Raw genomic sequence first — 26789 nt, 5'->3', positions numbered from 1 at the left:
AATATGGTGAAACCCCATCTCTACTAAAAAAATACAAAAATTAGCCGGGCGTGGTGGCACCCACCTGTAGTCCCAGCCCAGGAGGGAGACTGAGGCAGGAGAATCACTGGAACCCAGGAGGCGGAGGTTGCAGTGAGCCAAGATCGCGCCACTGCACTCCAGCCTGGGAGACAGAGTGAGACTTCGTCTCCAAAATAAATAAATAAATAAAATAAAAATAAAGATAAAAATTGTCAGGCATGTTCCCAATATATGTATACTTACTTATAAACTATATGTTCTACTATACTTAAATGCATTACAAATATATGTTATAATGTATTTCAAAAAACCCAGACATTCTTAAAATGAGCAAAAAACCTCTAAATAGTATTTTCTTCCTATCTCCCAGTGGATGATCTTGTGCATACCCTGGTATGCACATAATCCCCCCACGCTTTAGTTTCGTCTGTCTTACTGTGGTAAAAATCACATAAAATTTACCTTTTTAACCATTTTAAAGTATATAATCCAGTGGCACTTAGTACATTCACAATGTTGTGCAACCATCACCATTATCCAGTTCCAAAACATTTTCATCACCTCAAAAGGAAATCCTACACACACATTATGCAGTCAGTCCTCATTCTACCCTTCCCCGACCCCTTGGGTAACCATTCATCTGCTTTCAGTCTCTATAAATTTGCCTCTTCTGGATTATTTCATATAAATAGAAACATATATGACCTATTTTGTCTGGTTTCTTTCATTAGTACAATGGTTTCAAGATTCATTCATATTGTAGCTTCATTCCTTTTTACAGTTGAATACCATTCCATTGTATTGATATACCTTGTTTTGTGTATCCATTCATCAGCTGATGGACACTTGAACTGTTTCTACCTTTTGGCTATTGTGAATTGTGCTGCTGTGAACATCTGTATACAAGTTCGTGTTTAAACACCTATCTTTCATTATTTGGAGTATACATCTAAAAGTGGAATTGCTGAGCCAGGCGTGGTGGCTCATGCCTGTAATCCCAGCACTTTGGGAGGCCCAGGTGGGTGAATCATTTAAGGTCAGGCATTGGAGACCAGCCAAGCCAACATGTGAAATCCTGCCTCTACTGAAAAAAAAAAAAAAAAAAAAAAAATTAGCCAGGCGTGGTGACAAGCACCTGTAGTCCCAGCTACTTGGGAGGCTGAGGCAGGAGAATCACTTGAACCCAAAAGGCAGAGGTTGCAATGAAACAGGATTGCACCACTGCACTCCAGCCTGGGTGAGAGAGCAAAACTCCATCTCAAAAAATAAATAAATAAATGTGGAATTGCTGAATCATATGGTAATTCTATGTTTAACTTATTGAGGAACCACCAAACTGTTATCCACAGTGGGTGTGCCATTTTACCCTGCCACCAGCAATGTATTAGTGTTTCCATATCTCATTTTATAAACAATTAATTGACCAAGAGCACAATTTTACCCAAAAAGCTAAATGGTCTATAATGAGCATGTTTTGGCAGCCTACCAACCTGCCCACATACCTTTTTGCTGGAAGATATACCCTTGCTCTAGAAGAGTAGACCAATTTTTTTTTTTTTTTTTTTGGTCCAATAATCCCACCCCTGACAATTGATAATTCGGCCAAGGATGGACTGACCAAGGAAGCCAATCTATTAGATAGTCAAGAACCAGGTTCTCTTTAGAGACTGTGACGAGGCTCTGGGAATAAAACGTCATATAAAGTTGGGATCATGACAAGCACAGTAGGAAGCCAATGCCATCTGCAAAATGAAATTTCAGGGGAAAGGAAGAAAGTGTGCAAAAAAAATCAATAAAATAAGAAAAACTAGCCTGTACTGTACAAAGACAAGCAGTGGTGAGAGAGTATATATAATCTTGAATGCTGACAGGTTATAATTTCATGAGGCCTGCCTCGAATTTGTTTTCTGATCATGAGTATTCGTAAGATTGTTTGCTATCATTTAAAATAAACCCCTTTGTTGTTTGAGATACTCTGAGTGAATTTCTGATTCCTGCAACAAGCTCCAAACAAGTTCTGATTACCTTAACTTTACTGTCCTTGTTAGTTTTAAATAGCTTAAAGAAATTATTTACTAGTCACTGAATTTAAGTAACTTGTATAGGAAATTTTAAAACAATCTGTCAGTGTTTTTTAATCACATCATTACAGCCTTCAAAAAACGGTCTTTTTCCCCTGAAGACTCAAAGACTCTTATGGGAACAGACCTTAAAAGATGACCTTTTCAATTTATCCCTAGGTTCAGCTTTTCTAAATATATGCCACAGAATTCTTGAGTTTTCTCTCTTAAAATAGAAAGCTAAATGCAACTATATTATAGCTAACAGAATAAAAATTTCACAATCATCTAGAAAAAAACCCCTGACAATCAGTCAGATCAAGATTCCCTTGATATTTCCCTACTCCAGAATTTTAGATTACCTATTCTATGAAACAATCCACCGTAAAATCTAAAATGTTTACCTCTTATTCTAGTATTACAAATACATTAAAGTTTCATATAACAGAGACAAGTTAGTAACTTCTAGTTAAAAACTAACCTGTAACAAACGACATACCTCAAATATAGCCCAAACTACATGTATGTTAAACTATATGTAGGCTATCATTTCATAGTAACTCCAAAGACACAGCACATGTCATTTTAAATTAATTGTAGCATCTACTCAAAATTACGAGTTTTTACCGAGAAAGTTGAGTACTATCCTCTACTGAAAATCTTTAATAGAACAGACACACATAAAAAGGCAAGGACACACATTTTCTTTCAAGTCCTTCAATTCAGTAAAGACAACCACAATCAAATTCTTAACCACTCTGTAGGCTTCTAATGCCTACTGGCAAAACTCTAGATTGTAAAATTGTATTTACAATCATATAAAACATTCTGATAATACCAAACATAAATTTATTTTATAACACAATGACTTCTCTTTGGGAGTCTGGTATTATTAAAAACTGAACTTACATTTCTTATATGACCATGTAAAAACATGATTTTACCACTAGGTAACAAACTCGGGCAACTCATCTGTAAACATGAGACTCCTCTTATATGTCTCCGCATAGCTGAGTTAAATTAACCATATGAATGATGATATCGCATATTTATCTTTTCTTTCAAAAATTTAAATGTTAAAAAAATCACTAACGTTATATAAAATTCAGAATCTTGAAAGTCAAATAATGGTATTTAAATTTTTCTACTATGAAAAGCATGCTAAATTTTTCTCTGACATTTTCAAAGCAGTATAATGCTTGAAATCTCACCACCGATACATCAACCAACCAGACAGACATGATTCCCTCAAAGAGCTTATGGTCTCTTGTACACATTTACAGGCAATTATAACTACAACACAGCACACAAGGAGCAACTAATTAATGTCCTGAAGATAAGAAAGATTTCTCAGAGAATATGATGTCTAAATTCAGAAAGGCTTTGTAGAAGTAGCACAATAACCAAGAAAACAGGGAAAAGGTAGAGCAGGCAGTTAGGCATATGAGGAGGGCCTAGAGTGAGAGAACATAATTAAGGAACTAAGGAAATCAAGATTCAATTGGAATAGAATGTAGAGTGAGAGGCAGACAGTAAAAGACATGTTTAAAAATCATGCAATGATTCATTTTAAAGAGTCGATTTTATTCTAAGACATTTACTCCAGCTACAGTATAAGAGTTCATTGGCAAAGTAAACTAGCACCACAGAAAGCAAATAAGGAAGTATGTTAAGTAATCCAGAAAAGAGATGGCAGTGGCCTACATCAGAAAGAAAGAAAGAACGAAAGAATGGAAGGAAGGAAGGAAGGAAACTGAGTTGAATCAGTAAGAACAGTAGGAGAGGAAGGTGTAGTAAACAAGTAGTTGAAGAATACTTTGCTTTTTCTGGATTGGGCAAGTAAAAAGACTCCACCAAATTAAGGAAAAAATGTGAATATTCAGTGTGAGTATGAAAGAAGCAATAAGTTCAGTTTCAGACATGTTCCACTGGATATACTATGGGACATGGAAATGCAGCTATCTACTAAATGGTCTGATACTCAAGAATAATCTAAGCTGGTGATAGGCATTTCAAAATTTATCAGTATATAGATAGTAATTTAAGCCACAGCAGTGAGTGGGAACACCCAGAGAGAGGATGCAAAGGAAGAACAAAGCCAGTAACTGAAGCCTAAGCAGTGCCAAAAGTAAGGGCAAGAACACAGAAAGAAGTGAGTCCAAAACCATGTATATAATACACTAATTATAACTACAGAAATCAAAATAAAGTTTTTTTGTAGAAACAAAAGCTTAGCATCATACTGCCAATGAAAAATAATTGGAAGGCAGTTGTAGAGTTCCTCAAATCTAGCCCAATCACCTTGATTTGGTAAATAATTTAAAAATAAAGTTTAACAATATAGTGAGATTCTAGATCTAAATAATATAAGCATCTTGAAAATAAAAACATTATCTAGTTATAATTAGTGTCTCAAAAAAACAATACTAGCCAGGCACAGTGGCTCATGACTGTAATCCCAAGACTTTGGGAGGATCACTTGACACCCAAAGTTCATGACCAGCCTGGGCAACGGAGAAGGAGCCTGTCTCTACAAAAAAAATTAAATAAAATTAGAAGGCTGAGGCGGGAGGATCACTTGAGCCCAGGAGTTCAAGGCTGCAGTGAGCCATGATTGTGTCACTGCACTTGAGCCTGGGTGACACAGTGAGACCCTCCCTTTAAAAAAAAAAAATTCAGTGAAGAAAGAGTTTGGGGAAAAATTTAAGAAATAAAAATTTAAATTTAAATTTAGATTTAAATTTAAGTTAAAAAAAAAAAAAAAAGTCCAGGCATGGTGCCTCACACCTGCAATCTCAGCACTTTGGGAGGCCAAGGTAGGCGGATGGCTTCAGCCCAGGAGTTTGAGACCAGCCTGGGCAACATGGCAAAACCCCATCTCTACAAGAAAATATAAAAATTAGCCACATGTGGTGGTGCGCACCTGTAGTCCCAGCTACTTGGGAAGCCAAGGCAGGAGGATTTCCTGTGCCCAGGAAATCGAGGCTGCAGTAAGGCATGATCACACCACTGTACTCCAGCCTGGGGAACAGAGCGAGACCTTGACTCAAAAAAATATAAATATAATAATGATAAAATAAAAGAAAAAAAGAATATACTTCCAGTTTTTATTGTACTCTTATCTCACATCTTACACTTTTTCAATCTCACATGTTAAGACAATAACATGATCCTTCCCTCCAACTAAAAGTTTAAGCATAATCTTAATTATGTTTTGAGAACCTTTAGTTAAAATATATGAATGCGTTAATAACTAAAGGGTCAGGTGTGCTGGCTTACGCTTGTAATCCCAACACTTTGGGAGGCCGAGGAAGGAGGCCAGGAGTTCAAAACTAGCCTGGGCAACATAGTGAGGCCTTGTCTCTACAAAAAAAAAAAAAAAAAAAAAATTAGCCAGGTGTGGTGGCACACACCTGTTGTCCCAGCTACTCAGGCAGCTGAGGTGGGAGGATTGCTTGAGCCGGAGGGGCTAAGGCTGCAGTGAGCCTAGACTGTGCCACTGCACTACAACCTGGGTGACAGAGTCAGAACCTGTCTCAAAAGAAACAAAACAAAACAAACAAAATAAACTAAAAGGAATGATAATGTAAAACAAGTGAAAAATAGCAAAAAAAAAAAAAAACCCTGAATCAAATTTTTCCAACACAAATGGTAAAAATTAAAGTACAAGGAAAAATAAATTTCTCCAAAATACTTTACATTTAAATTTATTTAAAAAGAAAACCATTTACTAGAAACTGGATTGAAAAAGAACATATTCACCATGGCTTTATTAAAATATTATACAGCAAATCTGGTACAACAAAAATCCTTGAAATATCTATCTATGAAAAATAGCTAACAAATACGTAATTCCTTAGACTCTTAGAATTACCATTTGAAATCTAGTAAAAAAGTTTCATATCTTTTTGTATGTCACCTTCTCTCTTTTCCCCATCCTCATGAACTTTATCTCACCAGTAACCTAATTTTTATTTCTGTTCCAACCTCAGCAATACCTAATCATAACTAAAACAGGTAGGTAAAAGTTACCGTCATTCTTCAATTAAAATTCCTACTGTTAAAATTTCTGACTTCAACTTCTTTAAAAAAAAGAAGTTGCTGAAACTATTTTTTAAGGTATAAGTAAAAGCTCGCCCACAGTAATCCCCAGATAATCAAATTGCAGGCTTGGGGTTGAGTATTATAGGAAGAAAAAACATACCCAGTGCATACTAAAATTACATCAGAGACATCCACTTACAGTCATAACAGAGTAGCTGACACGGAATGGCCATCCTGCCATCCACAACTACAAAACTGGAGAAAATATACAAATAATAACTATTTCCAAACATTAGACAACAGAAAGCACGTAACTGTGATCTGTGAAAGAGGGCAAACAGATGAAATAAGCCCTATTATCACCCTGTCTTTCTACTTGGAAGTACTGTCAGTACTATAGAACAGGGAGGTGTGTTGCTGAGCGGACAGAGAGAAAACAGTTTGGGGAAGCTGAAGCGGCTAGAATTTGTGGGACGGAGTATCAAAAAGGAAGAAGCAACACAGAAAGACAAACAATGCTATCTGCATAGAGGTCCTCTTGAGTCTGGCTGAATATAATGCTGCACACACAAGATGAGACTCCACAAACCAAGCAAAGAACAACTACCAAGGAGCTATATAAAGAACAACTAACAGTGTCCTCATAAGGCTAGAAACATTCAGGATTCTATCAACCACAGTAAATTACCTCTTTAAACAAGATATCACTAAGGCCATACTATACAAGGCTAACCGAGATCTAGAGAACAGGCTACTCTGTACTTCCCCTAACAAAGGTAAGCACAAGCCTTAACAGGACCAAATTTATCCCCAAATTAACTGCCTGTCAGAACAAATGTCAACATTTTTTAAGGAAAGAAAACAAAATCCTGACCCTCAGCAACATAAGTACAATGTCTATAATCCAATTCCCAAGATTAGTAGACATGTGAAAATTCAATCATAGCACACCACAGAAAATCTTGCCTGAGAGGGTCCTGCACAAATTATTAGTCTCCTCTGGCCACATTCAGATTTTCCCTATGTTAAAATCAGAGAATAAAGAGACAAACAAAAGCAGCTTTCCACAGTAAAAGAAATAAAAGTTAAACAAACAAAAAGACTCCACTGAAAAGTGAGACCAAAAAAAAGAGAAGTAGATCACAACACAGATCTTCCCATTTATTACTATACATTATAATATCTGATAACATGAAACAACACAAAAAATAGCATATATGGTATACTCTTCTTACTAATATGTAAAAATACAACATTCCTAAGCCTACTTGTGAAATAATAAAAAGTAAACATATTGGTCTCTACTCCCAGTTCTGGGCATAGAGCTCCTAAAACTCTTGTAAATAGGGATGCTAGAAAAATCTTTGTTCCTAAAAGTTGGTCTTTGATCCCAGTTCCTGACACAGAGCTCCTAAGACCTCTACAATTTCCTGAGTGACAGGAGTGCCTGACACAGAGTTCCTGAATCCCTTAGAATTTCCTGGATGATAGGAGACCCTTTTGTTCTAATAAAGTCACTCTGGGTGGAGTCCTGGGTGGAGGATGGTCATTACAAAGAGCAAGCCATCATTACAACTTACAAGCCCCAACCCTTGTGTGCTCTGGGGAGGTTAGAGGAGCTGGAGATTGAGTTAATAATCATGCATGCCTGAGAAATGAAGCTCCATTTTGAAAAACCCCTAAAAGACAAAGTTTAGAGAGCTACTAGATTGGTGAACACATCTACGAGCTATGAGGGCTGCTGACCCAAACTCCACAGGAAAAAAAGCTTCTGTGCCTGGGACCCTTCCAGACCTTGCCGTACATATCTCTTCATCTGACTCTTCATTTGGATCCTTCGAAATATCCTTTGTAATTAATCAGCCATAATAAGTAAATTGTTTTCCTGAGGTCTGTGAGCCACTCTAGCAAATTATCAAATCTGAGGAGGGGGTGGTGGGACCCTCCAATTTGTAGCCAAGTCAGACAGAAACTGTGGGTAACCTGAGGACCTACCATTTGTGATTGGCTTCTGAAGTGGGAGGCAGTCTTGTAGGATGGAGACCTTAACCTGTGGGGTCTGCACTAACTCCAGTTAGTGTCAGAATATTGAATGGAATCATAGGACATTCAACTGAGTCAGAGAATTGGTCAGTGGGAAAAACCACCACAAATCTGGTCACAGAAGTGTTGAGTGTGAGTAGAGAGAAAAACTGTTGAGGTTTCCTATAGATCTGGTGTCAGAAGTAAAGTACTGAGACAGAGTGAATATAGAAGGAAAAAAGTTGGGTTTTTTTTCTATACACTTCTATAAAAAAATTACCAAAAATAAGTTTCTGCAACTAAAAGCTAAGCTTCAATTAGTGTCAAAATTGTAGATAAATAATTGTTTTAGATGAGGTTTGTTGCTAAGTGAGTCTTTCTTACCATATATAAGGAAACGATTATTGTTTCTCTATTCAGAATTTAGATCTGGTAACTTACATGAAACACAGCCCCCAAACCGGAAAGCATACAAACAAGAAAACACAATCAAACATCCCACACATTAACACATATTCATTCAAAGATAAACTCCTCAATGTATCAATCACTAAAAAAGAATCATGAGACATAATTCTGACAAGTGTCATTCTGATACCCAATTTCAGAGAAAACTAAAAGCAGTCAATTAGAAAGTCTTAGTTACTAAAGGAAGGTGACTCATGAAAGCCAACAAAAATGAAGAAAACAATAAAGTCACAGCACTTAGAAAAGAACATAGAAAAGAAACAGATTATAAGAACACAAAAAACCAAGTAGCCCAAAATCATTTACCACAGGAAAAAAAAAGACCCATACTGGCAATGATGCCAGAGAAGTATTACTTTATAACCTCTGTCAAAAAGATGAACCTAAATCAAAAAGAAAAGGTTAAGCCAGGCATGGTGGCTCACACCTGTAATCCGAGCACTTTGGGAGGCTGAGGGGGGCAGATCACTTGAGGTCAGGAGTTCGAGACCAGCCTGGCCAACATGGTGAAACTCTGTCTCTACTAAAAAAAAAAAAAAAAAAAAAAAAACAAAAACTAGCCAGGTGTGGTGGCAAATGTCTGTAATCCCAGCTACTCAGGAGGCTGAGGCAGGAGAATCACTTGAACCTGGGAGACAGAGGTTGCAGTGAGCTGAGATGGCACCACTGCACTCCAGCCTGGGTGACAGAGTGAGAGCCTGTCTCAAAAAAAAAAAAAAAAAAAGAAAAGGTTAAATTATAGTTGGGTACAAATATACTTGGAGTACAGCAGAGAATCACTTTTAGATACCATCTACAGTAGTTGAAACAAAACAAGTTGGTATTCAAAGGAAAAAGCAAAAAATTCACTTAATGTTTTGATTAGTCAATGGCTTACTCTACTTACAAGCAAAAATTACATATTTTTTAGAGCAGCAGTCTCCAACCTTTTTGGCACTGGGAACCGGTTTCATGAAGGACAATTTTTTCCACAGACTGGGTGATGGCGGGGTCAGGAGGGGTGGTTTCAGGATGATTCAAGCACATTACATTTACTGTGCACTTTATTTCTATTATTATTCCATTGTAATATCTAATGAAATAATTATACAACTCACCATAATGTAGAATCAGTGGAAGCCCTAAGCTTGTTTTCCTGCAACTATAGATGATCTCATCTGGGGGTGATAGGAGACAGTGACAGATCATCAGGCATTAGATTCTCATAAGGAGCGTGCAACCTAGATCCCTCACATGCACGGTTCACAGTAGAGTTCGTGCTCCTATGAGAATCTAATTTCACTGCTGATCTGACAGGAGGTGCACCTCAGGGAGGAGCAGCTGTAAATACAGATGCAGCTTTACTTGCTTGTCCGCTGTTCACCTCCTGGTGTGCAGCCCAGTTCCTAACAGGCCACAGACTGGTTGGGGACCCCTGTTTTAGAAAGCTACCTCTCTCTTCCCATTAATCTTTGTGCCAGACCAGAGGGGTAAATCCGGCTATTATTCTACAGCCTTTTCTGGTGAGTTGAGAAGGTACACCAAGCATGAGTTTTCCTTAGTAATCTTTGACTTTAATATACCTACCACATTCGAAAATACCCCAGAGTATTCTTTTCAAATTATCCAAATCCTCTATTTGAAATCAGCTATAGCCATAGTTTTATTTCACCAGTTTATTCTTCACAAATAAGACGTTCTTTAAAACAGTGAACATGAAAGTATTTCATTCAATAAATAAAGCAAATTACTTACCTATAATGCTGATTCTGTAACAAATAAAAATCAGATAATCATGACTACAATTACAGAACTTAACCTCAGGGTAAAGAATTCCTGACAACTGAGTCCCCAAGATCTGCTCCATGAGGGTTCTCAACATAGAAACCCAAAAGTCCATGAAGTAAGTCCTCACTGGATGAGGTAACCAAGTATAGTTCAAACTCGTAATTAAAAGATAGAAGTCTGATCCTATTTAGTAATTCATTATGTTACTTAAAATAATCTAAAACTCTTAATTACGAGTTAGGAAATGGGGACTGTATAACGGTGCCTATCCTGTCTACTTTCAAACTGTCATGATAGTCAAATGAGAAGCTAATGAAATTGCTTTGTAAATAATGTAAAATAATGTAAATAATGAAATTGCTTTGTAAATAATGTAAAATTATCTTATTCAGGGCAGGATGACTCCTCTAGTGATTTTTAAGCAAGATCCTGGAGTTTTTCTGGCCCCTTGAAAGAAATTACTTTGACCAACAGTAAAAGTAGACTCTCAATAAGTAAATCTCCAAGAACTGATTAAGATTTTCTCTATGCAGCTTCCAAAATTGATGAAAATATCAAATGTTTGTTTAATCAACTATGAAATAAGCATGGTGCAATACAAGGACATATTATAATTATTTACTATCATTAACGTTTTCCAAAAACCAAGTTTAACACAATTCTTAGAAACTCTTTAATGTGGCTTGAAAATAATATTCTCACCTGCAGAGTACCTGAGCAACACTCTTAGATGAGCAATAACTATCTTAGTTTCATTATCTAGAAACTAAGAACTGGTATAAATGTTAGCAATCTGTTATCAATGAGTTAATCTTTGTAAGATCTCAAGAATCTAGAATCCCTAAATTTGACTTTTCACCCCCTTATCTGTTCATGAAATTTGGTTATAATACCAAAGATCCTTAAATGAAGATACCCAAGGTCTTTCAAACACAAATTTATTTAAGTAATGTTGCACAATGATAATTCAGAGGCAGCTGACCAAAGCACATTTTCATTTAGAAGTTTATTTTCCAGTGATTACGTTTTGAATTGGAAGAAACGATCTGAACATTAAAACCTAAGACCTAAAATCTTCCACACTTGTGCTTCCTAGAGCCAGACCTTCAAAATTTAGAGATCTGTTTTAAGTGCTCCTGATTCAAAAATTAGCAAGAAGTCAATTCCCAAACAAAAAGGGCAATCACAGTTAAGTAAATAATCTCACTCAGTGAGGCTATTTATGCCTAAAAAGAAGTCATTAGTTACTGTATTATTTACCACTTTAACAGATTCTATCAACCCTGAAGATCAAAGAGCTTTCAGATAAAGAATATTTCTTTTGATCCTCCACCCCTAATCTTTCAGAAGGCATGTCTAATAAAATAATCCACAGATGGAATCTTGCCAGAGAGAAAGATATTCTCTGGTCCCTTTCTCACAGTGGGGTTCTCCATTTGGAAAAATAAATATATAAAAGCACACTGTGGATTTATGTGCTAGAGAAGAGGGATGGCATCTAGAGAGGCATCAAGCTAGTACCCAGAACATCCACAGATTTGTTTCCCTGGTCTATTGCCTAATTTACCATAAATCACATCTAAGACTAGGATTCTACACAACACTTTTGCAAACATTTACAAGTGATCAGATGACCTTATATGGGATATCTCTGCACACAAGACAGATAAACTATAAGCTGAACACTAGGATAGAAGGCTGTTGATCACTGTTAGCTTAGAGGAAAAGTTTCAACTAGAATAACACAGAGTTATGTCCTCCTGGCTCTAGACAAAGAATTATGCCATGCTCAGTATTTTCTATTAACAACTTACTTTTAAAACTGGCTATCAAGAAGTATTTATTCCCTACTGGTAGAGATATTCATATTTAGGCTGGGCGATGCTCAACCTCGATTTCAAAAAGCAATTACCTGGAGAATGTTTCTAGCATAGAGAGAATAAGGAAGAGAAGTAACATTTGACAAGGTATGTACATATGTGTGTACAGGAAGATAATAAACCATCTCCTTCAAGCACCTTTTTTTAAAACCCAAGTGCTTTTTAACATCATTTTCAAACTGCCAGAAATTTACTTGAGACTTGAAAGCACTAGACAGGTGTCATGATGCTATTTTTAGCAATGGCAACTTGGATTAAAAAGAGCCAACATTATATCCAACCATCTCTTGGCTCTAGACAATGAAGGCATGGGGGAGGAAAGAGAGACTTTACTGAAAGAGATTAGATCTGACATGATCAAACACCCTCTCCCAATTTTCCTTAAATTAGCTCTGAGATGCTAATCATGATACTCCATCTCATTTCTGATTTGCTTCCTTTGAAAAAAAAGAAAAAAGAGAAAAGTTTCAAAAGTGCGATCCTGGCCAGGTACAGTGGTTCATGCCTGTAATCCCAGCACTTTGGGAGGCCAAGGCGGGCCGATCGCTTGAGCCCAGGAGTTCAAGATCAGCCTGGACAACATGGCGAACACCTGTCTTAACTAAAATTACAAAAAATTAGACAGGTGTGATGGCGTGCACCTGTAGTCCCAGCAGCAACTTGGGAGACTGAGGTGGGAGGATAACCTAAGCCTGGGAGCTCAAAGCTGCGGTAAGCCATGACTGTGCCACTGCACTCCAGCTCACGTGGTAGAGTGAGACCCTGTCTCCACAACAAAAAACAACAAAAAAAGTGCTATCCTTCAAAAGATCTGGAGCAAGGCAAAAAAGCAAGAATCAGTAATTTTTTCCCCAATGTCACCCAATGAGGCATTAATTTGAAAACACTGTTCTAACAAAGCAACTAGCATCCAAATTCCAAAGGAGTCTCTATATCTTAAGGAATGCATGAAAAATAAACATATAAAAGCACACTATATAAAATGTATAAAAGCACCAATTAAGCTGTATTGTTCTCATCCTCAAAGGGTTATGAATGTGGAATATCAATGTTATGATTGTATCTTTAGATAACCGTTTTATGTGAACATCATCCTTCAGAATTATTATCAGGAAATCTCTTACAAAAAGTAATACTGCAGTGAATTACTAGAAAAAAATTTCCACAATCAATAACGAGTCAAGACTAAATAAAAAGCGAAGAACAGAACTAACATATATCATTTTATAAAAATTCACATTTCTTTAGTTTTTGGTATTTTCCTAAGACATATGCTCTCCTTTCCTGCACTGCAGATAAACAGGTCTACTTTTAAAAACTGATACTAGGCCAGGTGCAGTGGCTCATGCCTATACTCAATACTTTGGGAGGCTGAGGTGGGAGGATCAATCGAGCCCAGGAGATTAAGAGCAGCCTGGGCACCATGGTGAAAACCTGCCTCTACAAAATACAAAAAAATATTAGCCAGGAGTGGTGGCATGTGCCTGTAGTCCCAGCTACTTGGAAGGCTGAGATGGGAGGATTGCTTGAGCCCAGGGAAGTCAAGGTTGCAGCGAGCCATGATTGCACCTCCATACTCCAGCCTGGGCAACGGAGTGAGATGCTGTCTCAAAAAACAAAAAACAAAAACAAACAAACAAAAAAAAACTGACAGTATATATGAACAGCAGAACTCAACTTATTTCTAATACAAAAAAAACTTCATTTATGAGTTGTTTTGCTATCTAAAACTGGACTTCAAATATTCCAAATACTCAAGACTCCTAACATTTTCACAAAATTGTAAAATGCTCGGATGACATGAACTATCAAATACAGTATTAAGATAGTATTTCAAAAGAGAGCAGAAGAAAACTTTTCAGAAGAGGCCTATGCTGAAAGACCACTGTATTACCATATACAAATCTAAACTATCTACAATGCATGGCAAAAATAATATTATGTCCCACAACCAGGATTTGATACTTTGATCTGACACATACCAGGGTCTGGCAATTGTCACATCAAAACCATTAGAAATGTTCCTCAAATCAAAGTATTTATGTACAGTCTATATAATCTGATTGTGATATTAATTCAAAAGCCTACCCTGTAGCAATAAAGGTAATTAACTTATTATATAAGTCTGTCTTTTATTGTTGCTAATCATGATATTTATGATGAGCACTGTGTGTTCTAGTTCCTTTCAGGATTATCTAGACATAGTAAGCTCCAAATCTTTTGTGCTATGGCCCCGAATACTTTATAGGAAATCTAAGCAAGTAATATTGTGAACAATTTGGATACAGAATTCTTTATTTACAACAGTGACTTAGCAAAGGTTGAGAGCTGATAATATTTTAAGATACAGTCTTCCTTTATATTTAGTATCAGGAAAAGCTATGTCAAATGGTAAACTATCCAGTAGACTAACCCTTGCTAATATGCTAATTACAATATACTGTCATAGTGTTAATAGTAATATCCACTTCTCTAAGTCAAAGTCAAAGATGATGCATAAAGCACATTTTTTAATAAAAAAAATTTAATTGGGAATTAAATGTAAGTAACTAAGATAAAAGTAGATGTCAAGCCTGCCAGACTTCACATATCTGGATGATGTCTAAGCACTCATTAATTGTCCTATGCTATCTAGAACTTTAAATCAAAGCATACTGTGGTAACTCAAAATGTTTCCATTGTATAAATTAACTAAAAATGATATAAAACATATTAAAAAAACAAAAACACTACCAACCACGTCTTTTCTAATTGACACATGAAATATCAGAACTGGAAAGACCACGCTGTCATAGAACACATGTGTAAAGTTGAGTTTAAGTCTTTTTTTGGAGTTTTTCTAAGAGTTGAGAAAATCATGTTAAACCTAAAATTTTAGTGAAAACATTAATTTTGGCTGTAATAAAAACACTATGAATAGACATTTATGAATAGACACTGAAAAATTTGGGGAATAATAAACAAAGCAGAATTCATGGTTACCATATTTACACATACTCTTTGTTGTGTTTCAGTGCCACATGATCTGATTCAAAGTAATAAACATCAGGATCATCATCTTCCTCTTCTGTAATGTGCTGACTGGCACTCTCTTTGGCAGATGGCAAATGTCCAATATTGAGTCTTGCCTCTGAGGGTGGTTTACTTACTCCTTCACTTCCATTATTTTGAGAGTCACAACATATCCCTTTTTCATTTTGAGAAATTTCACCAGGATTTGTAGGAGATTGACTTACATTATCACTAACAGTTGCATTTGTTTCATTAGGACTAAGATTATTCTCCTCAAATTGTCCATTTTCTCTGTAAGGAGAACTGTTTTTAGTGGGACTACCTCTGGTAGGGGCTGCCCTTCGTGGTGAGGTTCTCAGAGTATAACGATGTTCTTGAGGTTCTGATAAAGACATCATTTGAGCTGAAACACAGTCTAGAACAGAAGATGGTTCAGGTTCTCCGGAGGCTGGCATACTCTCAAGACTTGTGTCCAGGTCGTCATTGGTGTTTTCTTTACACTGCTCTTTTGAGGCACTGCTATCTCCCACCACATCTACTTCCTCCTCAGAATCCCTTAAAGATGACTGAGTTTCAGAAAAGGGCCCTGTAGCTGGCTCAGTAGTCAGCTGATTAACATGTTCCACAGGCAAGCAGGCAGTTACTATTTTGTGGTCCTCCAACTTGACCTGCACTTGTGAATTTGTGCAAGGCACGTTATGGTCTATATAACTGTCTTCCTTCCTACTATCAAGGAACACTGAAGTTTGGGTATCCGTATCCCCATTTTCAGCTACTGATTTTTCCTGTAACACATAGGAACCAATGCTATTTTGTTTAGTGTTCCCATCAGGCTGACAGTCATCACAGTTTATAACAGCTGAATCACTGTCATCAACACCATTGACAGCCAAATAGCCTGTGATTTCTTCAACTACTGCAGAATTAAGTGGCCCTTCCTCACTGACATTCACCTTTTTAATTTCCCTTTTCTCACAATCATCCAGTATAAGACATCGACAAGCTCGTTTAGTCCCTTGAAAATCTGCATCATTGTCCACTACTGTACTCCTCTGTTCTACTGACTCCTTGTCTGATTTTATAGGAGAATCTTCTTCTGAACTGTTTGGTGCTTCAGATCTAAGACAACGTTTAATTCTTTTTAAAACTGGTGAAACAGGTTCTGTTTGCCTTCTCTCACAATTTTCTATAGCCTGCCTTTCTATGTTATCCTTTTCCGAAGAAGAAAGTCCTCTTTTCCTAGGGCTTACCCATGATTCTCGGGTACTCTGCTGTTTTAAATCAGTGGTTCTCCCATTATTATTTCCTTTCTGAATTGGCACAGGCTCTGGTCTCTTCTTTGGTGATCTTGATCGTACTTGAGAATTAGAAGAGATTTCTTCAGGATGCGCAATGCTACGATTCCTTAAAGTTCTACCACAAAAAGATTCATCCAAGCCGTTTAACCCCACTGTTGATCTTGTAACACGAGTAGATCGGGAAGCAGCCATACTATGGCAAGTCCCTACAATACGGTCATCATGATCCACTCATTGGGAAACCTTCAAAAATGTAAACAAAATAATGAGAAAAAGGTAATAGTTAATATACCTAGAACGAAAGTATAAAGCTATAACTTTTTAATCCAAGTATACTTGGACATTATAGTCTATAACTACCTATATAACTGCCAATATTAAATTATGTGATAAAAATTCTTTAACATTTCCAATAATGATATAAAGTATAGCTAACAAGCATACAGTACTTAATATGTTCCATGGGTCTTTCTATATGCCTTACATACATTAACTCACTTAAGTCTCACAACAACTCAGATAGGTGCTACTATCATCCCTACTTCACGAATGAGATTAAAGCACAGTCTGAGTAATCTATCCAAGGTCACAACTCTAGTAAGTAGCAAGGCAGGGCTCTAGAGACCATAACTGCCTCACTGTGTATCTGCCTCTCAGATAGGCATAAAATACCCAGGAGAGATCTATCCTAAAGATGTGATTTCATTTTGGTCATTAAAATAATCTTCGGCCGGGCACAGTGGCTCACGCCCGTAATCTTAGCACTTTGGGAGGCTGAGGCGGGAGGATCACGAGGTCAGGAGTTCAAGACCAGCCTGACCAACATGGTGAAATGCTGTCTCTACTAAAAATACAAAAATGAGCCAGGTGTGGTGGCACACGCCTGTAACCCCAGATACTCAGGAGGCTGAGGCAGGAAAATTACTTGAACCCAGGAGGCAGAGGTTGCAGTGAGCCAAGACCATGCCACTGCACTCCAGCTTGGGCGACAGAGCGAGACTCTGTCTCAAAAAAATAAATAAATAAATAAATAAAATAAATAAATAAAATAATAATCTTGAACTTATATAGCAGCTATCTTTCAAAAAACTATTCCAATCATTTCTCGTGTTCTTTCAAAATGTTCCTGGTATATAGAAAGGCAGGCTCTCCTCTTTTTAATTTACTTTTGCTAAAATGAGTTTCAGATCAAATCCCTTAATAACTAATAATCTGGCATCCAAAAATTTTTTATTGCAGTATAATTTTTCATAACTAAATAGACAAAAATCACAATGCTAGCTTGCATTGGCTAAGAACAAAACAAAGCAAACCCAAGCCTTCCTAGTCTCTAGAAATAAAGCCATAAATTAGCAAGTGAAAGGTAGTGTTCCAAAGACCAGAAAAGAAAATGGAGAAGAAGCCTCTGAAGCAAATACTTACATTTAAGAAATCAAGACTACTCCTATAATCCCACCCTTTCCTTCTTTGAACTCCTGTGTATAGCATATGCCAGTGCCAGTTTTAATGTGTAGTTTGGGAGATGAGCAGGTATTCTGGTGTGGATGCTTGAGGTTTATATGACAGAAATGTAAGGGATATAGAAAAATGCCTTGATTGATCCATTTGGGTAAACTAGCGATTTGGTGATATTTTCCAGAGGCTCTCCCATCAAGCAGAATAAAGGAGCTGTTAATATTTGAAGTCTCTATTCCCCCACTCCTCTTCTGTTTAGTTTTCACAAGGTACCCTGTCATTTTATTTCCTAACTTTGAATGAGATGCAGGATGATTAGTTAGAGAAAGAGGCCAGTGGTGGCAACAGTGCAAAGTTTCACAGTCCCTTCCTCCTGCCTTTGGTCATCAACAGTCTCCCTTCTCATGTAAACCTCCAAATGCCATTCTGACTCCTACCCCTAAAAATCAAACACAATTTCTCCTTGCTTCAACTAGAACTATCTAATAGTGGAAAGTTTGGAAGAATTACAGAAGACACAGCAACATGCTACCACATATAAAAAAGAAACACTACGGGAAATAATCTCCCTGTTCCTGCCTGCTGACAAGTGAACTGAGAAAGTGCCCTGTAAAATATTTAAGCTGGCTGAGTTTAGTGTTGTCTCAGAGTATGGCATACTTCTAAATTTTTAATTAACAATTTTTTAAAATCTTGTAAGAATCACAAAACTAGCCCTGGAATTAAAGCATGGTTATTTGTTCTAGAGAATTTCATAGCAACCAAGTGAACAATAAGTACGAGACAGCAATCAGAACTTAGAAACATTTCTTACAGTAGTAAACTTTCATTGTTTTGGGGATTCATTAAAAGAACTGCTGACATTTAATTCTCGTTTGCTAATACATTATCATGAAGATTACAATCTTTCTGTTTCTTTCATGGGTAACAAACACTGAGTGTCCCATAATTTTCTACTTTTAATTGTAAAACATTTAAGTTAAACTTCAAATGATGTTTTAAAAGAACACAAACTGGCCAGGGGCAGTGGCTCATGCCTGTAATTCCAGTACTTTGGGAGGCCGAGGCAGACGGATCACTTGAGGTCAGGAGTTCGTGACCAGCCTGGCCAACATGGTGAAACCCCATCTCTACTAAAAATACAAAAACTAGTAGGGCATGGTGGCACATGCCTGTAATCCCAGCTACTCGGGAGGCTGAGGCAGGAGAATCGCTTGAACCCAGGAGGCAAAGGTTGCAGTGAGCCGAGATCGCGCCACTGCACTCCAGCCTGGGCAACAGAGCGAGACTCTGTCTCAAAAAAAAATAAAAAGAAAAGAACACAAACTGAAATACATGAAAAGCAACTTATTTGTTTCATGTATCCAAATCTGGCACTCTAAAATGTTAAGATTACTTATTTTTAAATATTAAATATGTATGTAAATGCACAAAAAAAGCATAAGGCTAAGTTAATTTAATAACTAAAATGCCTACAAAATCTAATACATATTATCTTTAATGTAAATTCAATTATACTCATAATTTATGGTTCAAAAATAATACTGACAATAGAAATACTTTATAAACACACAAAAGAATCTGTTAGTCTTTACTTTTTAAAATGCAATCCCAATTAAGGGCATATAAACCTCTTAAATTATTCCAATAATAAGACTTCCTTAACCTTTTCTTTCCACACCAATCTGAATGGGAGCAAAATCTGCCTTGCCATACAAACTACTCAAAGAGAGGTTGTTTTGGATGAAATGAACCTATTATTAGTAGTACTAAAAACCTTTTTTTAATACATATGTTTTTTACTATAAAATATCACCTATAAGCTGGTCATGGTGGCTCAGGCCTGTAATCCCAGGACTTTGGGAAACCGAGGTAAGTGGATCACTTGAGCCCAGGAATTCGAGACCAAACTGGGCAACATGGCGAAACCCTGTCTCTACTAAAAATACAAAAAATTTATCCAGGTGTAGTGATGCCTGCCTGTAGTCCCATGTACTAGGGAGGCTGAGTGGGAGGATCACTTGAGCCTGGGAAGTCAAGGGTGTAGTGATGTGACTGCCCTTCAGCCTGGGTGATGGCAGCAAGGCCCTGTCTCGAAAAAAAAAAAAAAAAACACGTATAGTGAGGCCTATCTTACTTTTTCACCATTCCACTGATTAAAATATGAAAACGCTGATTAATACAAAAGTTAAATAAAATATGAAAACACTGATTAATATAAAAGATTAAGCTTCTTTCCATTTCTTCTGTACCCTAAAAATGCTTTTATTTCACTCAATAACTAGAACAAAGCCCTAGTTCTAGGATTCTCAAATTCTGTGCTATTGGGCTGTATTGAAAGAGAACTTGTTTTATAACAAGGATCCTTGTGGTGCCTCAGACTCTTGCAACTCAATCACGGGCATCTCCTGGAAGCTTGTTAGAAATGCAGAATACGAGGCCCTGCCCCAGACCTACCAGTGAATTAGGCTCCTAGGTGATTCATGTATGTATTAGGGTTTGAGAAGCACTGCCTTAGGCTACTGAACTCAGACAGAATTCTAATAAGATAATAGTCATCAAGTTTCAAACTAAATTAGACCTATTTATAAAATACCCTTTAATTTCTTACTGGATCCTAATAATAAAAAAATTTATAAATAAGACCAAGGAAGCACCAAATGGAAGACTATAAAAATATCTTGCCTGAAATTAACATGTGATGTGCACTTGAGGTAATAAACTGGTTAAAATTAAGATAAGAGTTAAACAAAATTTTGCTAATCTTCCCCCGATCATTTTTTTCTGTTCTAACCTTTTTCTTCATATCTTTTCTATTTTGGATAGGCATATATAAAGGTACATACTTTCTATAAGTATCTAATAAACTGAGTGCAAAATTCAGTTAATAAAAAGGGACCAAAAATGTCTAGATTAGCCAGGTGCAGGTGCAGGGAAGTGGGGGCACCTACAGTCACAGATACTCAGGAGGCTGAGGGAAGAGGATCACTTGAGCCCAGGAGTTCGAGAAATGCCTGGACAATGGTGAGACCCTATCTGTTAGAAAATAAAAAATAAAAAGTCTGTATTATCTCAACCAAGTCTCAACATTGTTTTGCCAAGCTTAGCAAAATATTATAGACTAAAGCAGTTGTTTTCCTCATTTTAGCTGCATCGCAAAAAGTTTCTTAAGAATACAATAAAGAAGCTTAGAGTACAAAATTATATTTCTGCCAAATATTGTTAAGGAATAAAAATGAACTTATTTACAAATTATCTCAGGAAATAACCCTGTTGGCTAACAAAATAAGAGGTATATGGTAAAAACCTTAGCCAGCATCCATCTGAAATTAGAAATGCAATCAATCTAGTTTTAGAAATAAGGGAAGCCATTAATTAACATATTCATATGGGCAAAACACAATCTAACAGCTACACTGCAGTTTTTCCTATATGTTATCTACCAAATAATGAATGGTCGCACTTTCTAGAATTCAGAGAAAAGAGAGTGTGGTCAGTAACTAGAATTAACCAGACTCCCTTCCTCTCTTCCCCACCTTCATAAATTCTCATCCTCTTGGAGGCCATATCTGAGAAGGACTAGCCAACCAAATTTCAACTTGTCCATTCATATTAAGCCCTCAATTCTACCTATAATTTCCCATATCCTACCCACATATTTGCTGCTGAATTGCCCTCTCATAAATTTGAATCTACTGTTACCCAAATATAACTATAGGATTCTGAAAAACACTCTGAAGCATTATCAACTACGTTTCAGGTCATAAATTTCCAGCTCCTATGATCATACCTGTAGAACTGTACGAATAAGAACTAAAACACATAATAATTATTAAACAAAAAAGGCCCACCTAGTGACACACTTCTCCAGCTATTTACTTAAGAGAAAGAAATTTCAAAAAGATATTTCAAAGACCTTGCCTATAAGCTTTTGTTCCTACTATAATCACCAAAGTGGTAAAGTTTATTTTGGGAATTGAGCAGCTGGCAATCCTCCATCACACCAATGTTCTAGCTGATATTTATTATCATAATATTTAGTTTTATTAAGTGAAAAATTTTTAGTAAACTGGTCATGATACCAGTATATATTCACATAGACAAACCAAAGTAAAAGGAAAAAAGAGCAAATGCAACTGGAAAGTGTAACCAATATGATTCTTTTCCTAGTTGTCTAAACATAAACTATTTAATAATGTTGAGGCCACGTTTGTCATATAATTATTTTAAGACAATACCTCAGCAGTGCAATTACCACCATATCTATAATGTTAAAAGCAGAAGAGTAAAACCTGGCTGGTAACCCACCCATGCAATTCAACTTAAGGTTCTTAAATAGTCACCTCTTTGAAGTCTGGGAACTCTATTATGCATTGTCTTACATAAAGAGACTTCTTATTTCTTTCCCATTAAGAGAAACTGATATATGACAGATGGTTGGTAGGTAGGTAGGTAGGTAGGTAGGCAGGCAGATAAGCAGACAGTCAAACAGACAGACAGATAGACAAAAGCAAATGAAAACACACTTTAAAAGACAATCGGGAAAAGGAAGTCAAGGAATTTCACAATGCCTCCTGAGTAAAAAATTCCAACATAATCAGTCACTTCATTTATACCCCATTGAAAAAAAAGGGGGGGAAATATTTCATTCCTAACCCATTCCCTGCAGCTCCATACTCCTATAAACAGCCAGCCAAACTACAAGTTGCCACACTGAGGATGTATGGAAAAATAACAAGTCTCCCCATCTCAAAAAAAAAAAAAAAGAAGTTGTCAAACTATAGTCGTCTTCACTACTGCAAAACTAAATAACTTACCTGTACAACCAAAGATCTATCATTGTGGAAATATAATCTTTTTTCCTTATATCCTGAAGGAGTTGGAGCTATGATCTAGAATGGAGCTTAAGCATCAGGGTTTCAGACTCTCTCAGCTTCAGCCATGAAGAATACTAGAACCTCCTAAATTTCTTTCTTTAAAATAAAATAATGAAAAAAAAAGGATTAAAGAAGATGATGAACTTATGCTAATAGATTTACTCCTTCTATAATAAGAAGAAATACAGGTACAGAATCTGTTCATAGTGACATCTTTCATGCTTCTTGGTAACTCTGTAGCCTCAAGAATACTAAGAAACTGAAATAGGATTTTTAGAAATCAACAAAAGCAAACCAAAAAGATACTGAAATATACCAAATCCTTACAACTCAATATTAGTTTGAACTGAGTCAAAATGAGACTTGCTCTTTTCTAGACACTGCTCTAAGGCAGTATTTTTTTTGCGGTGATCTAAAGATTGCCCTTGATAGCATTTCTCATAACAGAATTTATAATATCATCTCTTACTCTCGTCCTAGAGGACTTTCCAAATTCTCGACATCAAGTATACATAACCATTTAGATTATGCATAAAAGAATCACACAAATAATCAACCAAATCTTTTATACCTATAGGATAACCTTGATGCTTATTCAAGTGCTACAAAATTCAATTACAAAAGGACATTTCTATTATTTTTGGCATATGTATTTTTAACAAGAAAAGAACAACAAGGTTTTTCTGGTTTTAGTACCCAATTAGCCAGACAATTTAATTAATCTAATTACATTTCATTTCTTAGAACAGTCTGGTTTTTACTTTATAATAATTTATTATGATATCCTTTTCAAAGAATGTACAGGCCAGGCACCGTGGCCCGTACCTGTAATCCCAGCACTTTGGGAGGCCAAGGCAGGTGGATCACAAGGTCAGGAGTTCGAGACCAGCCTGGCCAACATGGTGAAACCCCATCTCTACTAAAAATACAAAAAATTAGCTAGGCATGGTGGTGTGCACCTGTAATCCTAGCTACTCAGGAGGCTGAGGCAGGAGAATCACTTGAACCTGGGAGGCAGAGGTTGCAGTGAGCCAAGATCACCCCATTGTACTCCAGCCTGGGCAACAAGAGCGAAACTCAGTCTCAAAAAAAAAAAAAAGAGAGAGAATGTACAATCTGGCTAAATGGGTTACTATGAGTGCCCATCTGAAAACAAGGAAGAGGACTAAGAAAAAGACCAGCAGATGTTTATGACAGAAACTGTCACTTTATTATAAGCATAAAACTAGATATTATAATAGTGATACATTTTGGGGAAAGCATTACAACTTAAAGACTGATATAATTACAAAATCTTGTAATTACTAGGCAGACTTACTGCGTAATAAAAATAGGTTACTGCTCTAGTCAGCTAGAAAGGGAACAGGGCTAATAATATCTAATATCTATAGATGCCACCTCTCCCCAACATGCCCTGGAAATGCTTTAAAAAGCACAAGGTAGGAAAATTGTCTAATAACCATTTAATACTACAGTACATTAAGAAATGTTCTAAGTTAACATGGGAGAAGCTCAGTGAAAACAGGATCCTACATAAAGTAACCCTTGACTTGAAAACCCACTCTTCTTATAACAGACTCCAAGTCACAACTCCTTTGTACCAAACACTGAAGCCTTTCACAAACATGGCAAAACATTATGTTTTACAGTGTGTGATGGTAGTAGCAATCATCAAAAGCAAGGAACATCTACAACTTAAAGTATATCTCTGAGCATACTGGAATGCGTCCTAGTAGCACTCTATCAAGTTCTAATCAACCACATAACTACTCTATTTGAATACAGTTCACTATAGGAACATTATCCACTACCATATTTAGCAGGCAAGATTATCTGCAACTGTTATTTTCACAGAACTGATACTTACAGCTGAGCTCTATCAGCATTAAGATAGACAGGATCCTGCAGTGTTTCTTAAAAGGCTGATACACTGAAAAAGAAACTTCAATCAATTACTTCTAACTAAACCCCACTTGGCCTTAATTAAGATTACATTATTTCTTACCTTTTAAAAAGCGTTTCGCCTAGTATTTGATCCCCATGCGTCTGTATTTATCTGTCATCACTGTTAATTGTCCATGTTACACTGAGACTTCAGGTATTATTTATTTATATGGTCGTACTAGAACAACTTGATATCTGTGAAGGGAAACCATAATATAGTCACTATAGATGTGTTACTGTTTACAAATTTGTGAATAAAATTGGTAATATTTCCAAACACTTGTATAGCACACTTCATTTTCTACTAAACTTCACAAGTAATTCCTTACATTTAGCTGTGAAATATGTGTCTTCAACAAACTAAGATGATTGGCTAACACTTCCAAGTTCTTCTCAGAGAGTACCCACATACAAATATTCTAAATTTAATTCTACACTTAAACCCTTACAAATTGAAGAGCTCCTCAGGTTCCTTTTCTTACTACCAATATAGATATATGTCATTTTCCTTAAGTCTACAATTACTCTCCATTAATAGAAAAGTACTTTTTTGTGTGTTTTATATTTTAGGGAATAAATCTATAATGCTTAAAAATGAAGTAAGAAAAAGATAATGACTGTCCTTTAAATGTCACTTTAAACATCTGATATCTTTCTCAAGTAATTTTGGAAGTAAACAGAAAATAAATGTTATTTAAAATAAACTGAGATGTAGGTATACAAACATTCCTTAAAGGTAAGCTTCTTAAAAACAGACTTGGTTGATGGTTACAAGTCGAAGAAACAGATCTACATACTTGCAATGATGACCAAAAGCACTGTACAGAATTTTAAGTCATTTTAACCAGTTTATCAGTGAAAAAAATGAGCTACAAAAGAATGTTCATTCATACATATCAAAGAAAGCAGCGTATGAATGGCATTCTAAAATGTTTCATCATGCTGTACCACTCTACTACACAGTAAAAAGAGTACAAATCTACGTGGAAAATACAGATAACCTTAGCGAGGCATGGTGGCTCATGCCTGTAATCTCAGCACTTTGGGAGGCCAAGGCAGGAGGATCCCTTGAGCTCAGGCATTCAAGACCAGCCTCGGCAACATAGTGAGCCCTCTTCTCTAAACAAAAAAAAAAAAATGAAAATTAGCCAGATGTGGTTATGTGTGTTTGTAGTCCCAAATACTTGGTAGGCTGAAGTGGGAGGATCATCTGAGCCCAGGAGAATGAGGATGCAGTGAGCCATGATCGCGCTACTGCACTACAGCCCAGGCAACAGAGTAAACCCTACCCCAAAAACAAATTTTTTTTTAATGAAAATGCAGATAACCTTACAGATGCTTTCTGGATAAAACTTGTTATTAGGGGTGTCAACCATTCAGATATTCTCAGTGAGAAGTTTCATTAACAATAGAGCGATTGAGAAACTATTATCTATCCTCAAACACAATTCCTTATTCATTTGTTTTCAAATATTAAAACCATATAAGTAACACCATAAAAAAATTAACACTTTGGGATGCCAAGGCAGAAGGATCGCTTGAGCCTAGGAGTTTGAAACCATCCTGGGCAACAAAGTGAGGCCTCATCTGTACAAAAAAATAGAAAAAGGTAGCCACATGTGGTGGTGTGCGCCTGTAATCCCAGCTGCTAGGGAGGATCCTTAGAGGGGCAGTGAGACCAGATTGCATCACTGCATTCCAGCTTGGGTGACAAAGAAAAAAAAACAAAAACCAATCTAAGTATTTTTTAAGTTTAAAAATTGTCATGACCTCTCTTGTAACAAAAGCAAGGAAATTAAACTAGCCAAAACTCATAGCCCCTGTATTGTGTTCTTCACTTCATTCAATATACATTTCGAACTTAAGCATTCTGCAAAACTGTTATATGCTTTCTGCAGCAGAAACACTGCTTTGAATTATGACAATACACAGTAATTTTTT

General features: G+C 36.5%; 1 protein-coding gene across 12 annotated transcripts in view; it reads right to left on the bottom strand.

Moving 5' to 3' along the window:
* Nucleotides 1–26789, bottom strand: part of ZZZ3 (zinc finger ZZ-type containing 3) — a 120682-nt gene that overhangs the window by 52479 nt on the left and 41414 nt on the right. For 3 of the 12 annotated variants that reach the window (XM_054532918.2, XM_002810686.6, XM_054532911.2), the window contains exons 2-5: nt 24910–25043; nt 24772–24834; nt 22845–23000; nt 15260–16815 (exon numbers count right to left, since the gene is read on the bottom strand). The exons of 2 other annotated variants lie outside the window; for them this stretch is intronic. In XM_054532918.2, the coding sequence (XP_054388893.1) occupies nt 15260–16764 (1505 nt within the window). In that variant the 5' untranslated portion in view covers nt 16765–16815; nt 22845–23000; nt 24772–24834; nt 24910–25043. Of the gene's footprint in view, nt 1–15259; nt 16816–22844; nt 23001–24771; nt 24835–24909; nt 25044–25849; nt 25963–26789 lie in introns of those variants that run through there. 7 more of the 12 variants (XM_054532898.2, XM_063711670.1, XM_063711661.1 and 4 more) reach the window with 4 other exon arrangements.

The sequence above is a fragment of the Pongo abelii genome, chromosome 1, assembly GCF_028885655.2.
Source record: "Pongo abelii isolate AG06213 chromosome 1, NHGRI_mPonAbe1-v2.0_pri, whole genome shotgun sequence".
Classification (NCBI taxonomy): Eukaryota; Metazoa; Chordata; class Mammalia; order Primates; family Hominidae; genus Pongo; species Pongo abelii.
This window is presented reverse-complemented; position numbering and strand designations above follow the sequence as displayed.